This window comes from Rhopilema esculentum, chromosome 7 (genome assembly GCF_057945365.1).
Source record: "Rhopilema esculentum isolate cy_ngs chromosome 7, ASM5794536v1, whole genome shotgun sequence".
In the NCBI taxonomy this organism is placed as follows: domain Eukaryota; kingdom Metazoa; phylum Cnidaria; class Scyphozoa; order Rhizostomeae; family Rhizostomatidae; genus Rhopilema; species Rhopilema esculentum.
Genome location: NC_142821.1, coordinates 13,766,622 through 13,786,821, shown reverse-complemented (window position 1 = coordinate 13,786,821; position 20,200 = coordinate 13,766,622). Strand labels below are relative to the sequence as shown.

At 38.2% G+C, this 20,200-nt stretch overlaps 1 protein-coding gene and 1 long non-coding RNA gene across 3 annotated transcripts in view; both read right to left on the bottom strand.

Moving 5' to 3' along the window:
* Window positions 1-3,363: 3,363 nt before the first annotated feature.
* On the bottom strand, window positions 3,364-5,704 carry LOC148960055 (uncharacterized). The gene is made up of 2 exons (XR_016143872.1): window positions 5,113-5,704; window positions 3,364-4,200 (listed from the first exon to the last, which is right to left on the bottom strand). It is a non-coding gene; the product is annotated as an uncharacterized LOC148960055 (long non-coding RNA).
* A 988-nt stretch (window positions 5,705-6,692) lies between these two features.
* LOC135683135 (xanthine dehydrogenase) overlaps window positions 6,693-20,200 on the bottom strand; it is an 81,990-nt gene continuing 68,482 nt past the window's right edge. For both annotated transcript variants that reach the window (XM_065198310.2, XM_065198309.2), the window contains exons 4-9: window positions 17,758-20,099; window positions 16,543-16,843; window positions 14,569-14,862; window positions 12,890-13,336; window positions 7,571-7,801; window positions 6,693-7,411 (exon numbers count right to left, since the gene is read on the bottom strand). In XM_065198310.2, the coding sequence (XP_065054382.2) occupies window positions 7,158-7,411; window positions 7,571-7,801; window positions 12,890-13,336; window positions 14,569-14,862; window positions 16,543-16,843; window positions 17,758-20,099 (3,869 nt within the window). In that variant the 3' untranslated portion in view covers window positions 6,693-7,157. The remainder of the gene's footprint in view (window positions 7,412-7,570; window positions 7,802-12,889; window positions 13,337-14,568; window positions 14,863-16,542; window positions 16,844-17,757; window positions 20,100-20,200) is intronic.

The window sequence follows — 20,200 nt, the reverse complement described above, 5'->3', positions numbered from 1 at the left end:
ATCCTCATGAGTGACTGTGATCCGATCTCTCTCATCGTCACAACGTCGCTTTCTTCTCTCATCAGCATCCATTCTTCGCATATGCAGAAACTCAGTGCGTTTGGCGCCAAGGTTTAAAACAGCATTTCTGCGCGTGAGCGCATAAAACTTGGTGATGTGCCTGGCCAAACGACTCAACATCGCTCAACAACACCTCAGAACAATAGAAAATCACTCAACATTTTTCACCAAGATCAAACTTCACTCAAGAACACTCAACATCGCTCAACAACGCTCAACAAGGTGGCTAAACGACTCAACTTTTCACTCAACATATAACTAAACTCTGTTGACTCAACTTTGTTGAGTCGTTTGGCCGGGGCTTAGAGCTACCATCTTGAATCCCCTTTGCTACCACAAATCACGTGTTACTGTCGGCACTCTATCGTTCCTAACTCTATGGTGCACGTTCACAGAAGAATGGGGTTTATTTTGAGAGAAATTAGTATGTGCTTGACTCGCGGCAGTGTTGCATGGAAATGAATACAAACGGTCAACAATGATTTGAATGGAATAACTGAATGTGAATGCATCGTTCAAACTGCTTCAGATTGGGGTGGGCAATCCGAAGCGAAAACCAATCCGACTTCGTGTAACTCGGGCCTTAGCTAAGTCACAGAATATTCTATTCTGTTGCTAAGTCGACTTCACTGTGGACAAAAACGTTAGCAGCTAAAACGTGCATAGGCGCTGATATGACGTCATTAGCCAATTTTTGCAAGGTTTGGGGGGGGGCACTATCTGCAACCAAATTCAGAGAGATGGGACTGCCATTTTGGTTCTCTTAAGTTTTGCCTGTGGAGAATTGATGAATTTCCAGGCATTGGGATTCTGTAGCCTGAGTGCAGACTCTGTTGACAATTTGAAAATAGGAGAAAAAGTGGAGTCTGCGAAGCCGAGCCGATTTTCTTGTTCACAGGTTCCTCAAAATCAAGGAACCAAATTTGATTGGTGGGGGGAATTTCAATTGCTTTTTTTAGTTTTCAAAGTGGCGCTTCGAGCAAAAGCATAAATGAATGGTATCAGGATAATATAATAGGTCTGTTTGTTCTTTTGAACAAATAAAATTACAGAAAAACATTGCACGCTAATGGAGTTCTTGTTCTAGAACTTAGAATAAAATGTTGATGTCAGCGAACAAGAAAAGCGGCTCTGTTGCGCAGACTCTACTTTCTCCCCTCTTTTAAATTTCCGAGTCTGCACGCAGGCTAGGATTCTGCTGAAAAAAGGAAGATCACATGAATGAAATAGCTACGACTAAGCAAACATTTTAACTCCTTACAAAATTTTTTCAACAATTGCACCTAAAAGGGGCGTTTCCTTTAATCTCCGGGAGACTGAAGGGTGTGGCCGCAGAAAATTTCATAAGAGGGTCCAGTTTTGGTAATCACCGCCGGGCCCGAGCTGCCTCTGGACAGCACTGCCTCCAGCCCCAGTAACTTTCTATCATTTTAAACAAATATTGGTTATTGTCCTCTTCTTTTTATAAAGAAAGACTTGCCCCTGCAGCCAATTTCCCTTTATTATCCTGCACAAAGGTCGCTCGGGATCCCGTTTACACTGTCGCGGTTCCGAATTGTTCCGTTTAGCCATTCCGTTTACACTGTACCGGTACGACCTAAAATCAATGGTAAAGCACTGTTTAAAGAAGGCTATATTTTGTCAGCCGAGACAAAGAAGGCTTGGACTGGGAGCAATAAAAAATAAGTACAGAGACCAAACTGTCCAGAATCTTCCAAGTCGTCGTCTTTTCTTCAGAATTTTAAATTTCTTTTCTTCGTAGACGGTGGTAACCATCGTAAATGGCTGCTGAAAAGATATTCAGCCCAGCGATCGCTGCCACTTGATTTTCAACAGCCATCTTGACCATTCCCTCGTCTAAAAAATCGTCCAAAATCGAAGCCTCGATTGCCTGAAACAGCCATGCAAAAGACCTCATTGTGAATCCGTGACAGAATCGTCTCGGATAGGTGTTTACACTGTCCTGTTCAAAAACGGAACCGTGACGGTGCAAAATTCGTTCGATTTCAAAGCAGGGTCAAAACTGTTCCGGATAGCAGAGCAAAATCGTATCGGTTCCACAGTGCTAGTGTAAACGGAAGGGCGATCCACGACAGTTTTGTCACAGTTCCAAACTTGCATGGGACAGTGTAAACTGGATCTAACCTGGATCTAGGACATCAAATCATCAAATCTGTTGTTGATTATTTTGCTTATTAGAAATCAAGGAATACATCAGCTGTGATTGATTTCAAACTACGATTGACACACATTTAGGCCCTGGCTTGTAAACCGGAATAATCTCCTTCGCAGTTTCCGGGTCAAAGTGGGAAAGACATCATGTTGTGCTGATGAAAGATGAATGACGCCATCAATAGTGAGTGACCTTGCACACGTTGAAAAATGGCTTAAGAGCTACAAAATTTCATTTAATTCAAGGAAAACACATGCCCTTCCCTATTTCCACCAAACCTAGGCATAAATCATAAAAAATCAAAACAAATTTTTAAAGCTAAAATTCCAGGAAAAAAGATTTCCTGATTTTCGGACTGTACATCTTCCTTGGACCACTTCTTTTATAAATTGAAGAGATGTTCTCCAATAAAAACAACCAATCCTGCGTTCAGCCAATTTGTCAGGAGTGTAGAGGCTTCACGCTGCCTAACAACTTCCTAGCCTGGGAGCAGCCAGTTCATCAGGAGCTTAAAGGGCCACTCCAGCCCAAAATTTTTATTTCAGAACACGATGTAATCAGACCTCCTGAAAACGAATCTGTTATTATTTTTTTCATATCTCTAACCGTTTTGTAGTTATTAGCGTTTGTAAAATGGTCATTGAGTTGAATTGTTTTTCAACCGTGTTATCGGAGATCTCCGGATTGACGTCACAGGCATTTTCGGCCTCGGTAAGTTCGCGGCAAGTATCATCGGCTGTCCAAAGGGTCAACGAGAACCTAGCGAAATGGCAGACAGGGCCTAGCAGCGGCATGTTTGTTAGTAGGCCAGACTTTTATCTGGAATCGATATAAAGAGAGAAGTATCGCTCATCAGTCTTGATATTCTGATCGAATATGGAAGTTTTTTATCGCACGAATCTTTCTGACAGAGAAGTCAAATTGTCAAAGTAGGCCAGCGAGACAGAGACATGAGGATGTTGACAGACTTTCGTGGAATGTTGCTCTTGAAGCAATTTATATTGGCAGGCCAGTTCCCTGATTTTAAAAAGAAGATTCGCGCTTTTTCATAAGCTCTTCCTTTAGTGCAACAGCTGAAAAAATCATCGCGCAATTAATTCGAGAGGAAAGACCAAAACAAAACCAGTATACCGGGAATGAAAGCTGTATGAATTGATACCACATATTCATTAGGATAAAGAGCTTCATATCAACATGACTATGACTTATTAGAAATAAACCAGGACAATCGAGGGCATGGACAAGAAAGTATACAAACTTTCAAGACAAGACTAAAAACCTACCATTAGTCATGAGTCAAACAACTTTTTCAAAAATTATAAATTTGTTTTTATACAAACAAAAAAGGGATTTGAGATTATATTAATAATTCAACTTTTTCAATATACTTGTGTAAATATAATTTTTGTATTTAACCTTTAAGCTATTACAGGGGCCTTGTCAGCTTCTTTAAGCTGTCAGAATTTCAACCTGCTATATTTATGAATAATAAATACATGTTTGATGTATTTAAATACTTGGCTACATTGAATAATATATTCAAATATCTATAGAATCAGGCCAGTGAACTATCTAGAAATTTGTTATTTCTATTGCACATGAGAAATGTTCTTATAAAAGTATCATGAAACAATAATCTATTGCAAAATTTCTAGAAAATACCTATAGGTTGTTACTAGTTTTAAATAATAACTGTTGATTCACAAACATTATATAGATATGACCAAATTATATATAAAATTTTGATAATTTTAAAAATAGTCTCCTTTGTAAAAATGTTAATACAAAAACAGAATAATGTGTTGAGGTCTTTGTGGTAACTCTTGCATGGAAGAGAGGGGCAAGTTATCACTCCCACAAAGCCAGTAGCCAGATAACAGAATGCATGTAATCTCCAACCTTCAGCTAGCATTTTTTTGCAAGATCCTTTCTGCTGAACCATAAAAGAGTTTGTTACCTTTTTATGCCTAGAATAATAAGGTTGACAGGGATAAATACTAACATACCAGTGAAATTTACTTTTGAGTCATATTAAAACATAAAATGATCAAAGAAACTTGGACACTCAGGGGCATTCAGAGTATAGATATTTAAAAGGATCAAAGAGAAATTTAGGGGTTAAAGGGCAACCACTGTTACTATAGCAAATAGCATCTAAGGATATTAACTTGAAGTAACACAAAGATGAATTTAAATGATATAGGCCATGCTTATATGAATCAATGCTAGAATAGCAAAGGTAATTTTAACAAATATAAACAATTCTGCCTTTAAAACATTAGAATGAGGATATGACACATCTTTTTTCCAAAACCAAGGGTGTAAATTCCATGTTTTTTCTTTGGAGTAGTAGATCTTTTGCCCTGGATATTGATCTGGCAAAATTTTGAAATTGTGCATCAATTCTATGATGAAATAGGCAGAATTCCAAAATTGAAGGCAGAACATGGTAGAACATGAAGAAAAAGGGTTCAGGGAAACATCAGACAAACCCTGGGAAATTTTACACATCTATACCTCGGGCAAAGGTGTAGTGCACAGATCATTGGCAGGGATGTAGTGCTAGGAGGCTCAGGCCCCCTTATTGGTACAAAAGAGGAGCAAACTTCTACTTTTGGTACTATTTTATGTGACATTTTGCTTGAGAGCCCCTGTTGTACTTTTCATATTACCACATTTCTGACTATTTGGGGGACAGTTCACAAGACTGTTAGAAAACTTGTATTTAGAGTACGAAGTTTTTCTCAAAGCCTGGCAAATTGCTTTGCTTAGGGGGTGCGTGTCACACCATCCCCAAACCCCCTCCAAACCTCTACACCCTGCAGTTTGGCCTAACATTCAACATAGTAAAATGATAATAAGGATGAATTGTGACTTACGGGAAAGTTTCCATCTTGTGAATGGGGTTCTTCTTCTAATGCGGTGAGACATCAATTATTATTCAGCTCCCTGGAAATTCCTGAGATGACACGACGATAAGAAATGCCTTCGGTCAGAAATCCATTCACATCTGAAAATTCGTGAAGCATTCCATATTAAAAAGCTTGCTGCGTTGCCAAGATGAGGATATGCGTTCAGGTTGAAGCTTCCATCTTTGATTTGTCGAATTACTAGTCCATGTTGGCTGGAAGCCTCCGCTGAACATCAATCGCAATGAAGGAAAATAAATAAAACGACAACCGAGATTCCGACATGAATCGCCTCTTCCGAGCCACTACCGAGTCGTGCGAATTTCAGTGCGAACATATAACAATAGCGCCGAATGTTGAAACAATGGTCCCTTCATACGTCACAAGGTACTTTTTCCGAAAAAAATTTTGTCGTATTTTTACGGTGATTCTCAACTTTGAGCGTCTATATCTGGAAAACGAGTTAAGCTTTTCGAAAAAAAAATTCACGATAGCTTCTTTTTCTCGACTAACTACCAATTTATGCAAAAATCTCAGAAAAAATTTGTGGGCTGGAGTGGCCCTTTAAGCCCAATTTCCAGTGAGAAAAAGTCTTGCAAAATACTTCACGCGAACAAATTCCTTTGAATGCTTTTGTTGACCTCACGACATTTGAATGTAAAGTTTGGAAGCGTGACAAAGGGATACGGAACCTGATTGGCTGTTAAAGGATTTCGCAAGCAAAAAGCAAAAAAAGTTAAACTCATTTTAACATTGTTCGCAGAGAAATTCTTCGCGAGAAATCCCAGCAAAAGATCACTGCGCATGCCCAATACATATTTCGCGCGAACTTTTTCGCATTTCGCTTGTTATTTTCTCACTGGAGATTGGGCTTTAGAGGCATCACACTGATTAGCATTTTCATAGCCTGCGTGCAGCCGATTCGTCAGAAGCATAAAGGCTTCACGCTGCCTAACATTTTCCTACCATTTTCCTGTATCATATAAAGCTTCCGTTGACATGCCTCTGAGCGCAGGATATTTACTACAACAGTTCCTAAGATTTGTTTTATCTCATGTTAAACATATAAACTAAATAATAAAGATCTTTCCAAACATTTTTGCTTGTATATTACTTATAGTTTGTCACATCTACTCTGCTTTACCACTTTAATAGTAGACAAAAATGATGTTTTCTGTCGCTGGTGTTTCGGGCCAACAATTTGATGAGATCCTGTATGTTTTCATCAAATCATATTAAGGGAACTTTATACTTCATTGAGTACAAAAATTCATGATCAAAGACGCACACATATGTTAATATTTTTGCATGGAATTTTCGAAGTAAATTATTCTTTTGTTCAATTAAGTCGTTTTTAATCATCAGATATAATCAGAATTCGATCAAATTATAATGGTCCTTTATTGAAAGTACGTTCATCTCATGAGGCCAAAATCTAATACTTATGAAACATCTAATATCGCCTTTACCCGAGACTAATTTCTCATCCAATCAAGAATTATAGTCATTGTAAAAATTGCTGTGGAAGGATAAAATAAGGATAAAATTGACGAAAGTCTTGAGGGCAATGGAGAAGGGTCCTTACTCTCAGTGAATATATTGTTTGATAAAATTGTCTTCAAAATACTAGTTAGAATACTACTGCAAAATTACAAATTTTGTAAAAGGGATTACAATCAAAATATCAAAACTACGAAAAAACATAGGATGCTAATACTATCGAAAAAACCTCATTACGTAATCAATTTTGTCATTATCAAGGTAGTTACAAATTCTGTTTAGATAGTTGAGAACCATTTTCTTATCATCACACAGATTCTTGAATTTAGAAATAGGTCTTTATTCTATATATAAAATTCTTAAAAATACACCACGTTATATTCATGTGGTGCACATCGAGCATCTATTTGCCTTACAAGCTCGCTGCAGTACAAAACAAAGTATATATATAACGAACAGCACAAAAAATGATAGCAAATAATCTTCTTCAGTTAAAACGATCTTGTCCAAGCGAATCAGACTTGTATGAACCACGGCTGGAAAGCGCCTTCCTCAAATTCAGGCACCATTTCAGTCAGTGCATCTTGACATGCCATGCGGATTCGTTCTGCCGTTGCTGGTGCCTCTAGTTTGAAGATTCCATTGTAGCCGGCATCTTTACGAGCATACCTAATGGCATCCCTGATTGCAAAAAATGCAGATGCGGAAAGAAACAATGGTGGCTCACCAACAGCTCGCGAAGAATAGAGGGCCCTTACGTTTGGAGAGCCTGCAAACAAAATTAGTAAAACATTAAGCACGAAGTAAGTAAATCCAAATTTTTAATGCAATAGCTTGTCAGTTATAGAAATTTTGATAAAATTCACTCTCTAGTTTTCTCCGAAATAATAAAATAAAAAATAAAGCATAGCAAATATAAGTAACAAACCACTGAGGAGAGAAACGTTGAATTCTTCAGGCACATCACCAAAACCAGGTATTTTGTACGTCGATGGACCAACTGTCAATGGCACTCCAATTGGTGAATGTTGGAATTGTTCCAGTACAAACAGGCCATAGCCCTGCATAAATGCACCTTCAATCTGACCAATGTCAATAGCAGGGTTGAGAGACTCCCCAAGATCCATCACGATTTCAGTGCTGAGTATTTTATTGTCGCCTAGAATATTTTTGAAAATTGTTTAGCTAATTGCTACACTACAATTAATTAAGTACAGTAGGCTTTCACGTTTTGCTTGAAAAACAAGATCCAGCATAAAAACATATATGTGAACAATTTTTTTGCGGTACAGAATTTGAAAATGGCTTTGAAAAAAGCAATCATTTTACGACATACTAAAAGCTTTTTCGTCTGACACTCCTCAGAGCATAAAACGTCAGAATAGGTTCCGAAAATACACGATGGAAAAATATATACCCAGTTGTGGATCGAAATAGCCCAATCAGAAAAACGCAAGCACAAGACCGGTATAGTTCTACTAAGGAGAAGATCGCAAATTTTTCGGCTGTTCAAAAGTTTGGTCCGCAAAAGTGCCCAGTTTATTTGAAACTACCATGGATTGGTAACACTTCCTTGCGATTTGAGAGTCAGATTAGGCAAGCCATAACCAAATGTTTCTTTGCTGTCAATCCTCGGATTGTTTACAGCACTAGGAGAGCCCTTCCATCCATTCAAAAGGATTGCGTTCCTACCAAACAAAAAAGTTCCGTCATTTATGAATTTACGTGCCAGTGTGATTCTGGCTACGTAGGACGAACAACCCAAAGATTGGGGGATAGGATAAAACAGCATGTTCCTTCCAACATAAAAAAACAAAACTGCCCCTTCAAAGAGAACAGCTTCCTCGATCTTGTAGATCTAGAAAATCTGTTAAAACAAATGATTCTGCCATCGGTCAACATCTTTTGGATAACCCAGATTGTGCGAAACTCTATAATGACGACATGTTTCGGATAATTGGCAGAGCCCGGTCGTCCTTCCATCTAGCAGTTTTGGAGTCAATCGACATAAAAACGAAAAAGCCGCCATTGTGTAGACAAAAGGAGTTCGTTTTCTCTCTTGGACTCCATTGGTAATTTTTCTTTAGGCTCGCGGCACTGATTGGTCAACTATACCGGTCTTGTGCTTGCGTTTTTCTGATTGGCCTATTTCGATCCACAACTGGGTATATATTTTTCCATCGTGTTTTTTCGGAACCTATTCTGACGTTTTATGCTCTGAGGAGTGTCAGACGAAAAAGCTTTTAGTATGTCGTAAAATGTTTGCTTTTTTCAAAGCCATTTTAAAAACATATATCCTTTGAGTGCAGAACAGAAGACTTACATGCCAACTTTCTTCAAACTTGCAAAATTCTTTTATCCTAACACCTCAACAGTGTATTTCAAACACTCATCAATAAAGATTTGGATCAATGAAGTCGTTCAAAATTTCAGGATATGAAACTAATGGGGTAAAAAACCTAAAGTAGACAAAGTCTCAATGGAACGTTTTTGTACAGATACCACTGAACTCCACATTCTGACAGAAAACGAGAGGTGTGATCTGCAAAGTGAAACACATTCTGTACAAAATAAGTAAATTGATTATGTACAACCGAATTTTTTTTTAATCGTTTCAAATAATTTCAAATTCCAATAGAAGGAATCTGTTCATGTGCTTGTTCATAAGAGTGTTACTGGGAGGATACTATGGCAGTTCGCCATGGCTTTTTTAATAAGTAATTTTGAAAGTTGAGAATACGTATCTCATTTTACTACGGCTGAAAAGCATGGTAGTAAATCCAAAAAATAGCACGGCTTTTGCATTGTACGAAAAATGAAGAGAAATGGTACTTCGATATTATACTTCGACGATGATGAAGATTATGATGATGATCATGGTGACGATGATGAAGATTATGATGATGATACACGATTGATGATTGATGATTGATGATGATGATGATGATGATGGAAGATTGTTGTCGTCCAAATGTTTTAAAAGTTTGAACTTTTCTACATGCGCTTCCAGTTTGTTTCTCAGAGGCTTTTATGCTTTATGAAAATGCGATTCACAGGCTTAAAATGCCTAAAAACGGTGGCACGAGCTATGACGCAGCAACTTTACATAACTCATATATTGGGGCTCTGTGTGTGGAAGCTAACTGGGACTTTGTGTTTTGATTTGTTGAAGACATTTTCGCTTGATCACTGAACATGAATAATTATTCTTATTCGGTTGCTTTATTAAAATGCGTTTCGCCGATTCACAGTTTCTTGATAAGCGGCAGGGAATGCTATGACACAGTAAGTTTACAAAACCGAGATCTTTGGATTCCACTACGTATCAAACTTTGCAAGAAGGAGAAATCGATGCGTGCCTAACGACCCCAAACGACCTGCGCTGACAAAACCGTTCCAGCATAATGATCTCACGCCAATACACCAATTCGACTCACGACCTCGTTTTGGAAATTTCTCCAAACTTGATTTTACGACTTTTTTAAGCTCAGATTTGGTTTTATCGTCATAATTTTAGGCGGGATACCATTTTTCATATTGTTCGAGCTTGTATTTTAGATTTTACGGAGAAATGAAGTTGAAGTTGTAACCTGTAAGGGATTTGACCGCAAAAATCGTTTAGGGGGGAAACTTTACCCCGCCCCCCTAGTTGCCAATCACGGTCAAATCCCTTATAAAGTTTTTATCTTTATGTCATCATAAAATCAATATCGTGAGCAATATCATAATGAAAACTTACAAGTAGACTAAAATCATTGCTGTTAATCCGAATCTGAGGTCAAAAATTTTGTACAAAAGAATTCGAAGAATTTTTCAAAATGAGGCCGTAAGTCGAATTGGTGTATGCATTTAGGCGTAGTTTAGACAACGAAATTAGAAAACTTGTACTATAAAACAGGTAAGTGCGTTATGGTAACCAGTGTACTTGACTCTAGGGAACGATAGTACCCCTTTGAAGGAGATACTGTTGTGCTTGGCTGCCATCCGGGAAAACCTGCCCCGACTGAAGTTCGCGGCTTGGTATTACTTATTAAAAATGCATCGTAAAGATATCGACTCATGGACACCTTCCTCCGACTAATTTTTTGCGTACATTTTTCTCTCTTCCTGGTTTTGACACCGAAAACAACAAACAATTTTTCAAGGTGTTGCTCTACCAAAACAAAACAAACCAAAACAAGACGAAGAACTAAGCAAGAATGAAAATTGCATGGTAACAGCAAGCTGAGATACGTTATTGGTAATGACTCGACACACAGGGGGCACTCACTTTCTTGAAAACGGAACTCCTTGTCTCTGTGTGTGGGGTCCTTATCAGCGTTAATAATAGAAAGTAATTTGACGGTTTTAATTCTCAATCAGAGATCCTGAATTTCTGAAAATTTGGGAATTCAAAAATTGACACAGACCCACCCATATACTATTAGAAACCCAAAGATGAGGTTAGAAAAAAGCAGGGGATTGGAAATTCAAGAAATATTTGAATGAAACTCTATTAATTAAAGATGCAAAATACTAGTGAGAATCGATTAACAATAAACAAAGTCATTAAGCAACAAATCATGATATAAAAATTCTCAATTAAATCAACCTTTTAACCTACTTAAAGTTTTAAAATTGTTTCTGCATAACAAAAATAATTGTCTTATCAGCCTTGGTTATTATATTTTGTTGTTGAATGTAAATATTCAAATTTTTGTTCCTCACTCCTCACAGACAAGCAGCGTAAACTGAAGCTCTGCATAGACGGAGTTGCTTTGAGAATCTCTCAGAAGTTCTGGAATTGATGTTTCTACATTTGTCTCTGACAGACATCAAGACTGTATGCCATTGCACAGAGATACCTATTGAACAAATACATTGTATGACTTAATATAATGGTTGATTTGAGTTTCTCTTACATTCTTTTGAATAGGCATGATCAAAACATAACATGTGTACATTATATGTATATGGTATACTTATTTTGGTATTTCCACCAGATTTAATGAAAATATAATACTAAATTGACTTATTCCAAGAACTGAAGGTGCCAAACAGAATTTGTTTTTCTTCTTCATTCGCCCATACAACGCAATAGGATCAGGCAATGACGGCAAAAACAGCAGCGATGTACAGAGAATACTAAATTTATAACACTAAAAAACACAATGACAGCTAATTTCACTCACCATTGATTCAGCGTATCTATCCTTCACCATCGATCACGCAGTTGGGATTGTTGTATTCCATATTTGTCCTCTGCCCGGTCACGAAGGCTTCGAGCCATGCCAGCTTCGCCTGATTCCGCGTCTGTATTATCCGCAGAAGAAACGACTGGTTCGTTCTTGCAAGGCAAAAAGCCTATCAGCAGCACCTACAAGCTATTCCCCTTCACTCTCTTCAAAAACTGACGCCCTCGCGCTTGATTATTTGCCGTGAGACATGTTCAAAGAGTCGCATGTATTGTTTCTTGTCAGTAAGCAATCTAAATTTTCACTAACCAGTGCTGCCACGCACAATATAACATTTCCACCTACCACCTTACAAATTTATACCTACGCACAACCTACGCAGCTACTCAATTTTCTACCCACAATTCCCAGCGAATTTTGAAAAAACCTACTTTCTACCTACGGAAGGAAGTCGGCAGTGTCTATTTTTCAACGTTGTTGCTGGATGTTTGCGATTGGGGCATTGCATGATAAGAAAGACAAATAGACCATCCATTTTATATTTTTATATTTGAATCCTATTAGTCTATAGCTGTAATTCAAATCGCTCAGGTGGGGCAAACCAGCGAAAAATTCATGGTGGATGTCGCAAAAATTCTTTATAATAGAGAAACAATACTTTTAGAACTAATTTTTGCACTTCCACATAATTTTCGCACATTTCCTAATTGTGGTTTCCCTGGCCTAATGACACTAACATAACCACTTTACGTCACAAAAATCGACTTTGAAATAGCTGTGATTACGAAAGTGTTTGTTTTCCGAAAATTGTATGGCGATTTTCGTGATCAGTATACTTGATTACGTCTAGAGGGCAAATAAAAATTTTCGTATCATATGCACTTCAAAAGAATCAAATTTAATGTATCAATTACATATATATATGAAACATGCAGTTTTTTCAAATAATCAAGCCTGCACATGACTAAGTATCATTTATAAGAATTTAAGATCAAAATAACATTTCAACTATGAACTAAATGCAAAAAAAAAAGAAAATTAAATTTTTGCAAAACAAACATCGAATGGCAAACCTGTCAAGCAATCGACTTCCACAACAGAGCATCCAGCTCCAAAGGTGTAATAATTAAACGCTCGTCCAATGTTCGTCGTGGTGTCGTAGCCAATGTCTGGCGTTTTGTAGTAACCAGTCGCTGATAAACACACTCTGTCGTAGTAGGCCTTCTTCACAATGTCGTTCCATGACTCCTCTTCCTGTCGGTACGGTTCTAAACGCTTCATCAGTTTCTGACAAGCGTCCATTACCGCCATTCCTTGCAAATCAGAGCTGTGACTTGCAGAGGTTGCAATCGTGTTGGGCACTTTGTCTGTTGCAGTATGCGAGATTAAAATCTTGTTGTGAGGTATCTCAAGGACAGTGCTTGCCACTTGAATCATCTTCGTATGCAATCCCTGACCCATTTCGACTCCTCCGTGTGAAACCAGTACGCTTCCATCAAAATATATATGCACAAGGGCGCCTACAGAGTAATTTCAAGTCATTAGAGGAAAGGTTGCACCTTTTTGCTTGGTATAAAAATAAACCTTGCTGTAATTAGGTCTTGACTGTAAATTCAGTTTTGTCCTGCCATATGACAATTCAACCGCCCCTAATTTTATACAGGATTAACACTTAAACGTTTCTGCTGTTAACAATGTGTGTCCTGATGAACGTAAAGGAAAGTAAAATTACTGAAACTCTGTTAAAGAAGGGATAGAAATATTTAAAGATTATAAATAATTTACAGCAATTGTTCTAACAGCATATGTTACAAATTTGAAATAAGAATGATTAGGTAAAATGTTGCTTAAGAAGCTGCTCATAGGTGTTGAATGATTCAGTTTTGCGAATACTAACAGACAGTTCATTATAGGTTTTTGTTCCCATGAAATAAAATGATTTCCGTGCATATTCAGTGTTAATTTTTAGAAGCTTTACCAGACATTGATTGTTGCTTGTTCGCATTTTGTGATCATTCATTTCAAAGTAACCTTGACAAGTATCACAAACATCTTTGTCGATACATTTGCGTACAAGCTTACATGCACGGATTTTATTAGCATTTGTCACTGACTGAATTTCTTCGCAAGTGTTGGAATTCCTTTGTATTGTTCTTAATGAGCGGTCATGGAATGATGCTAATCGTTTATATTGAGTGTCAGTCAGCAGCTGTAATGTTCCAGAGTATGTGAAGGTAGGCAGAATCAGTGACTGATAAATCGCCTTCGCAGAAGTCAGATCAAGACAATCTCCGAGCTTTCCTAGCAGCCTCAGCCTGCTTGATGCGCGTTTAAAACCTTTTTCAAAATGGGTATTTAGGTCTAAAGAGCTGTAAATTTCAATGCCGAGATATTTGAAATGAATATATTTGATATTATGATATTTCATATAGATGTGGAGGCTTAACGAAGAGAGTCTTCTCATCACAATTGGCGATCAAAGTTGAAATTTGCTGTACAAACTACTTTACATCAAGGATCTCCGGATGTCGCAAAAACTTTTTGAAGTCTGTAGCATTTGTTCACAAACTTTATGCATAGGCCTACTTCAATCAACAGCCCCCAAGTAATAGCTCTCACATATTTCCCTTTCTTTCAATAAACCTCTGTTCTGAAGAATACTCTCTATAGCTATCGATAAGTTGGAAAATGAAAGAGTATTGTCAATAATATAATTATAATATCTCAACAAATTTTCTATTTAGGGGTTTACCGCCGCGATTAAAATGTGGAACTTCGATGCCTATCCCATATGTCACAGGAACAATGGCAACGCCACGCTTTTTCCATCTGCTTCCATTGTTAAATATTTCCACCTCTTGTCTGCGTTTGTAATAATTACTCTTCTCAATGCATTTGTCCCAGCATCTTCTGGTCCCAGGTTCCATGACCTGTTTATAGTGGGTCAGCTCTCCACCCTGGTACATGTTCTTCTCTCTGATTTCTGCCGGGTCTCTTCCCAAAAATGTTGCAATGTCATTAATCCATGTTTCAGCCATCATCATCCCTGTTGAAAACAAAAATATTTTTGCAAAAATGTTCTTCTTTGCAAGGATAAGTTTTTGACAAGATATAATTTAAAGGGCCTCTCCAGCCAAATTTTGCACTTGCATTTTATTGGCTAATCTAAAGGAGTTGAACCTACTGATCATGAATTCGTTATTTGTTTTTCGATATTTTTTACAGTTTATGAGATATAAGCTCTTGCATTTCGATAATTGAATTGAATTAACCGACAAAAAGTTTTGGGTTTGGTGACACTGTGACGCAATTTTGACATCACGGTGTATTTCGTTAGTCTCGCCTCAAACCGAATCGAACGACGGCGATTCGCAAATTGAACACTGCAATTGTTGGTACTCTCAGTTCTGTTCCACCGGCTTTTAGTTTGAGCATTTCAGATATCAATTCTGAAGCCTTTAGTTGTTCATCGTTTCTGGAAAACAACTGAAGTGTCAATTTCGATTAATTATACGCGAGGGAAGAGCTGGAACAGGAAGCCGTAGCTTTATGGGCCTACACAGGTGATCAAAACAAAGTCGTGACACAGCATGGACACATTCCGACCCGCAGACTTAGAATGATTGTAAACATTTAATATTTTTCGACCCTAAAAAGCTCCTGCTGTAGATTTAGATGCAGTTATCAACGCGTCACCATGACTTCTTCACGATTCGGTGGAAGATATACGAAATTCATGGCGAACGAGAGCCGCACATTGTGACGTCAGAATGTCACAAAACTGATTCGGCTTTTGTCGTTTTTTTCTCGGAAAAGTGCAACTTTAAAGGCTTATAACTTCTAAACTAATTGGAATTTCGCAAAAACAACGACTTTCCCATAATACACGCACCAGATGCTAACTTTTTCGTCAATAAAAAAAATTATTTTCTTTGGCTGGAGAGGCCCTTTAAACATTGCTTAAAATTATATAACACATAACACAGGAGTGCATCCACGATTAGTTATTTCTAATTATCAAGACTTAAAAGACTCCAGAATCATTTTTTAAACCAGACCTGAACTCGAATTTCATTCTGTTTCGCCGGTGAGTGCGGTTATTTGCCTGACTTCGATTTTTGATCGATTTGGTCACAAAACTTTACAGTTATTTCTTATTTTAACTCCTTTGAGATTGAAAAGGATATCTTCTTTGCACCCCTGTTACTTCTTTTTATATTTGACTTGAATTTGTTCTCAATTTGTTCAGCAGTGAACCGTGTTTTATATAACCTGCTAATCCAATAGAAAGAATACTGCATGCTGACCAGTTGTTTTGCAATTTCATCTTACGAATGACCTGCCTGGCGAAAAAACCATGTTTACCCTTTCTATATCTTGTGTTTTTATCATTGCTCAAAGAAAATCATTTTCTCCACTTTTGAAAACAATTTTCCAAACAAAATTATCAGTATAAAGTTTTAATATTCTTTTTTGCTTTGTCTACTTCCTGATGAAACTGTTTTGCTTTCATTCTCAAATCTAATTATACCTATTATCTTACAAGGCGCAAGTAAGAGATAGGCCAACGATTTTAGGGCCTCTACCCTAATATCAAGGACTGGACAGATATTTGACTAATGGAATTTGATTGACCCTCTACAAAACTTGAAAAAGGGCAAAGTAGAGTAATTTAGGTTAAGCAAGCGGAGAGTTGTCATTGGATTATTGATCAAGTGTCACATACCTTGCACAGCCCCGAATCCACGGAAAGCAGTGTTGGAAGCGAGGTTTGTCCTACAACAGCGCCCAGAGGACCTCCAACACGGAATAAAATAAGAATTTTCGCAATTCATTACAGCTCTTTGAAGTACCGCTAAAGACAGATCGACGCTCCAGCCAGCGTTTGAATACAGATCTGTGTTTGCTGCTATAATGTGGCCATCTTTGTTGAAACCAATTTTGTATTTGCTCAAAAATGGATGGCGACCCCCCGTCATGATCATATCCTCGTCTCTGTCAAGCATGATTCGCACTGGTTTACCAATCTGGCAAAAGAGGAGATTTATAGATATTACAGTGAATTTGTGAGCAGGTAATGAGATATGCTTATGATGGCAAAATAGCAAAGATACTGGCAATATAAATCTTGCGAATAACGACACTGTAGGAGTTACCACTAAATTGACTATTTCAATATGAACGGCTGGGAAGGTGTAACAACAAAAGAATCTGGTTCAAAATAAGGTCAGTTATCTGATCAACAACTAAAGTCACGTGCAAATATCGAAATCAATTTTCAAAAAATCTAATTTTCCTTTGCATTAATCTTGTGAAGCCCATCATCATCGCAAGGAAAATATTTATTATTTAACTGCGTTCCATCGTGATTTTGTGTCTTGAAAAGAGTAATAAACTGTTTTCAAAAACCCCGAAAACGAAGCTGCTTTTTCGAAACAGAGGTTCCGGAGCGAAACTGTATCGGATTTATGCGTTCACACGAGCTCAAAAGCGATCCGATATGATTCCATTCCACATTCACAGCGAAATGGTTTGACTCCGCAAAAACGATACGGATTCAAGCGTCATCGTGTGAACAGAAGGCCTATCCGATATGAAAAGCGATCCGATGCGAAATGAATTCTATATCGTTTCAACAGGGCCTTTGTTTGCAAGGAAAAGTCATTATGTACCAAGAGAAGATAATATGCTAAATGGATGCAGGGTCATTTCTTGACATGTCATATCTTGATTCAGTTAACTGAGTTCTTCATTACTAATCCTGATATGTAGCTTTAAGCAAGTGGAAACCTGACACTCTTACAAGAATTCTCACATCTTAAAAGTGGAATTCTTAATGAGATTGTGCTCCAAAGTCTAATTACTATGGCTGAGATAAAACAATGAGCTTCTCGGTGTCTGATTCTATAGCATCAAAGAAATATTGATAGAAAAGTCTCACCTTACAAGCAACAACAGCAACAGCAGCAGCTATGATAGATGCCTTCGTCTCCTTGCCACCAAAACCACCTCCGAGTCTTTTGGTCTTGCAAACGATGCGGTTGTAATCCACACCAAGTGCCTTCGAAACGACTTTCTGCGTATCAGACGGGGACTGGGTGGCAGAATAAATTATGATTTCTTCATTCTCATTCAAAGGAAATGCAATGCATGTTTGGGTCTCAAAATAAAAATGCTCCTGCGCCCCAGTTCTCATTGTCCCTTCTATGATGTGGTCGCATTTATCAAATTCCTCTAGTACGTTTCCACGCTTCAACTCAATCAAGTCACCATAATACGAATTAGCCGCAATTGCCTGTTCTATTGTGACGATTGCAGGCAGTTCTTCATAAGAAACTTTTACCTTGTTTGCAGCTCTTCTTGCAATGTTTTTGTCAGTTGCAACAACAGCACCAATCACTTGCCCAACACAGTGCACGACTTTGGATGCAAACAATTCTTCATCATTTGAAAAATCAGGAATTCCAGTTAAATTTCGTTCTGGGGATAAATCTTTGTGGCTCACAAAATCAACAACCCCATCAATAAGCAATGCTTCAGATGGGTCTATGTCCAGGATCTTGGCGTGGGGTTTTGTGCTTGTGACAAACACCAATTCAAGCTCGCCTTTCGTCTTGGCCATATCGTCTACATACACGGCTTCTCCTGTCGTGTGCAGATCACCTGATTTGTGTGGTATCGGCTTTCCGACTACCTTTTTCTCCCCATCAGACAGTTTAAAGAACTGATGGCTTTTAATTACACCTTTATGGAACTTCTTTGTCGCACTGGAGCAATGTTTCAATAGACCAGACGTCGAAACATTTATCTCTTCTGCAACGTGAAGGAAAAACTTGAAAAACAAGCTCATTGCCAATGATCTTCTGTAACGTACCATACCCCCTGGAGCATTTGGAGGCAAATTGAACTCAGAACAAATTGCCCGCAATGTTGCTTCAAGAGTTCCGTCTCCTAATTGTTTCCCTTGAAGAAGCTCCATAGTTTTAAGGGCCAATTTTGAAGTAGGTGCAAGTCCTCCATAACAGAATGTAGCGTCCTTAACCAAAGCTCCTTCCACTACCATTCTGAAAGCTGCATTTACAATTGCAATATCGTCATCGCGTCTTTTTGCTTGTTTATAAGCTTGAAAATATTCGTTGGTTTCAGTGAATGGTAGAGTGATGGATACTAATACTTCTTCTGTTTTGAGGCACGTCTTTCGATAGCCAACGTAAAACTTTTCATTCATTTCCAGCGACCTTTGTTCATTCTTGCATGCTACATCAAGTCGGCATTTAGAGGCCATAAAAATTGGAACAAGGTCAGATATTGGGCTGCCAGTCATGATATTTCCACCTACTGCTGCGACGTATCGTATTTGTTTTCCTGAAAACCATTGCATCATTTCAACAAAAGCACTGAACACTCTGGTTTTGTAGGCCGGTAGTTTTTCGATCATTCTTCGACAGACAGTTTCCATTTCAACAAGAGTCACTGAAGCCCCAAATGTCACACCATTTTCCAGGATAGATATTTCTTTCAACTCCTTAATGTGACTTGGGTGTATCAAAACAGGATATTCAAGGTGCTTGAACTTGGTCTCAAGTCCTACTTCAGTATTGCCAACAACGATCTTTGCGTATGGAAACTGCTCCTTCAATGACAATAGTTCATTTAGAGTTGTTGGTCTGTACCAGGTGACTCTTTCGCCTTGGAAAACCAAACTCTCTGATTTTATTCCATTGGAAAGGAGCAGACTGGGTGGGAAAATTGGCTCTTGACTTGGGTCGTATGGAATAAATTTGAGAGAAGTGGCATCAGGTACTTCAAGAGATTCCTTCAATTTAATGCCGGCACATTTGTCAGGAGCTGTCGACTTTTTGCAACAATTCTCACCTGCTCCACAGCTACTGTTTCTGTTGTCGTGCATATCAGGAAACCCATTCATCTGCACCTTGGTATTTTCCATTGCTGCCAATTGTGCTTCTTTCAAATGATCAATATCAGCATTTGGCGATTGTTTCTCTAAAGAATTGCCAATTTCGCCATTTGTACCTTCACAGTTTTCAGAGAAGCCAATCGTGAATTCATTCATCTTGTTTACCATGCTGCTTTCTCCGCCGTCACACTCTTCATTTTCATTTGGCCTTTCTTTCGTCTCTGCAATACAAAAGGTTTTCATCGCCTCGAGAATCGGTCGGTAGCCAGTGCAACGACAGAGATTCCCCTTGAAATACTCCTCAACATCAGCCATACATGGTTTTGGTGTATTCCGCAGAAGGGTGTACATGGACATCACAATTCCTGAAAAGGAAACGGACCAATCAAAACATGGCATGCAGATTTTACACCTGAAGGACAATGAACAAGGCAATGACGTTTTGATGGCCTTTGAAGTCACATAG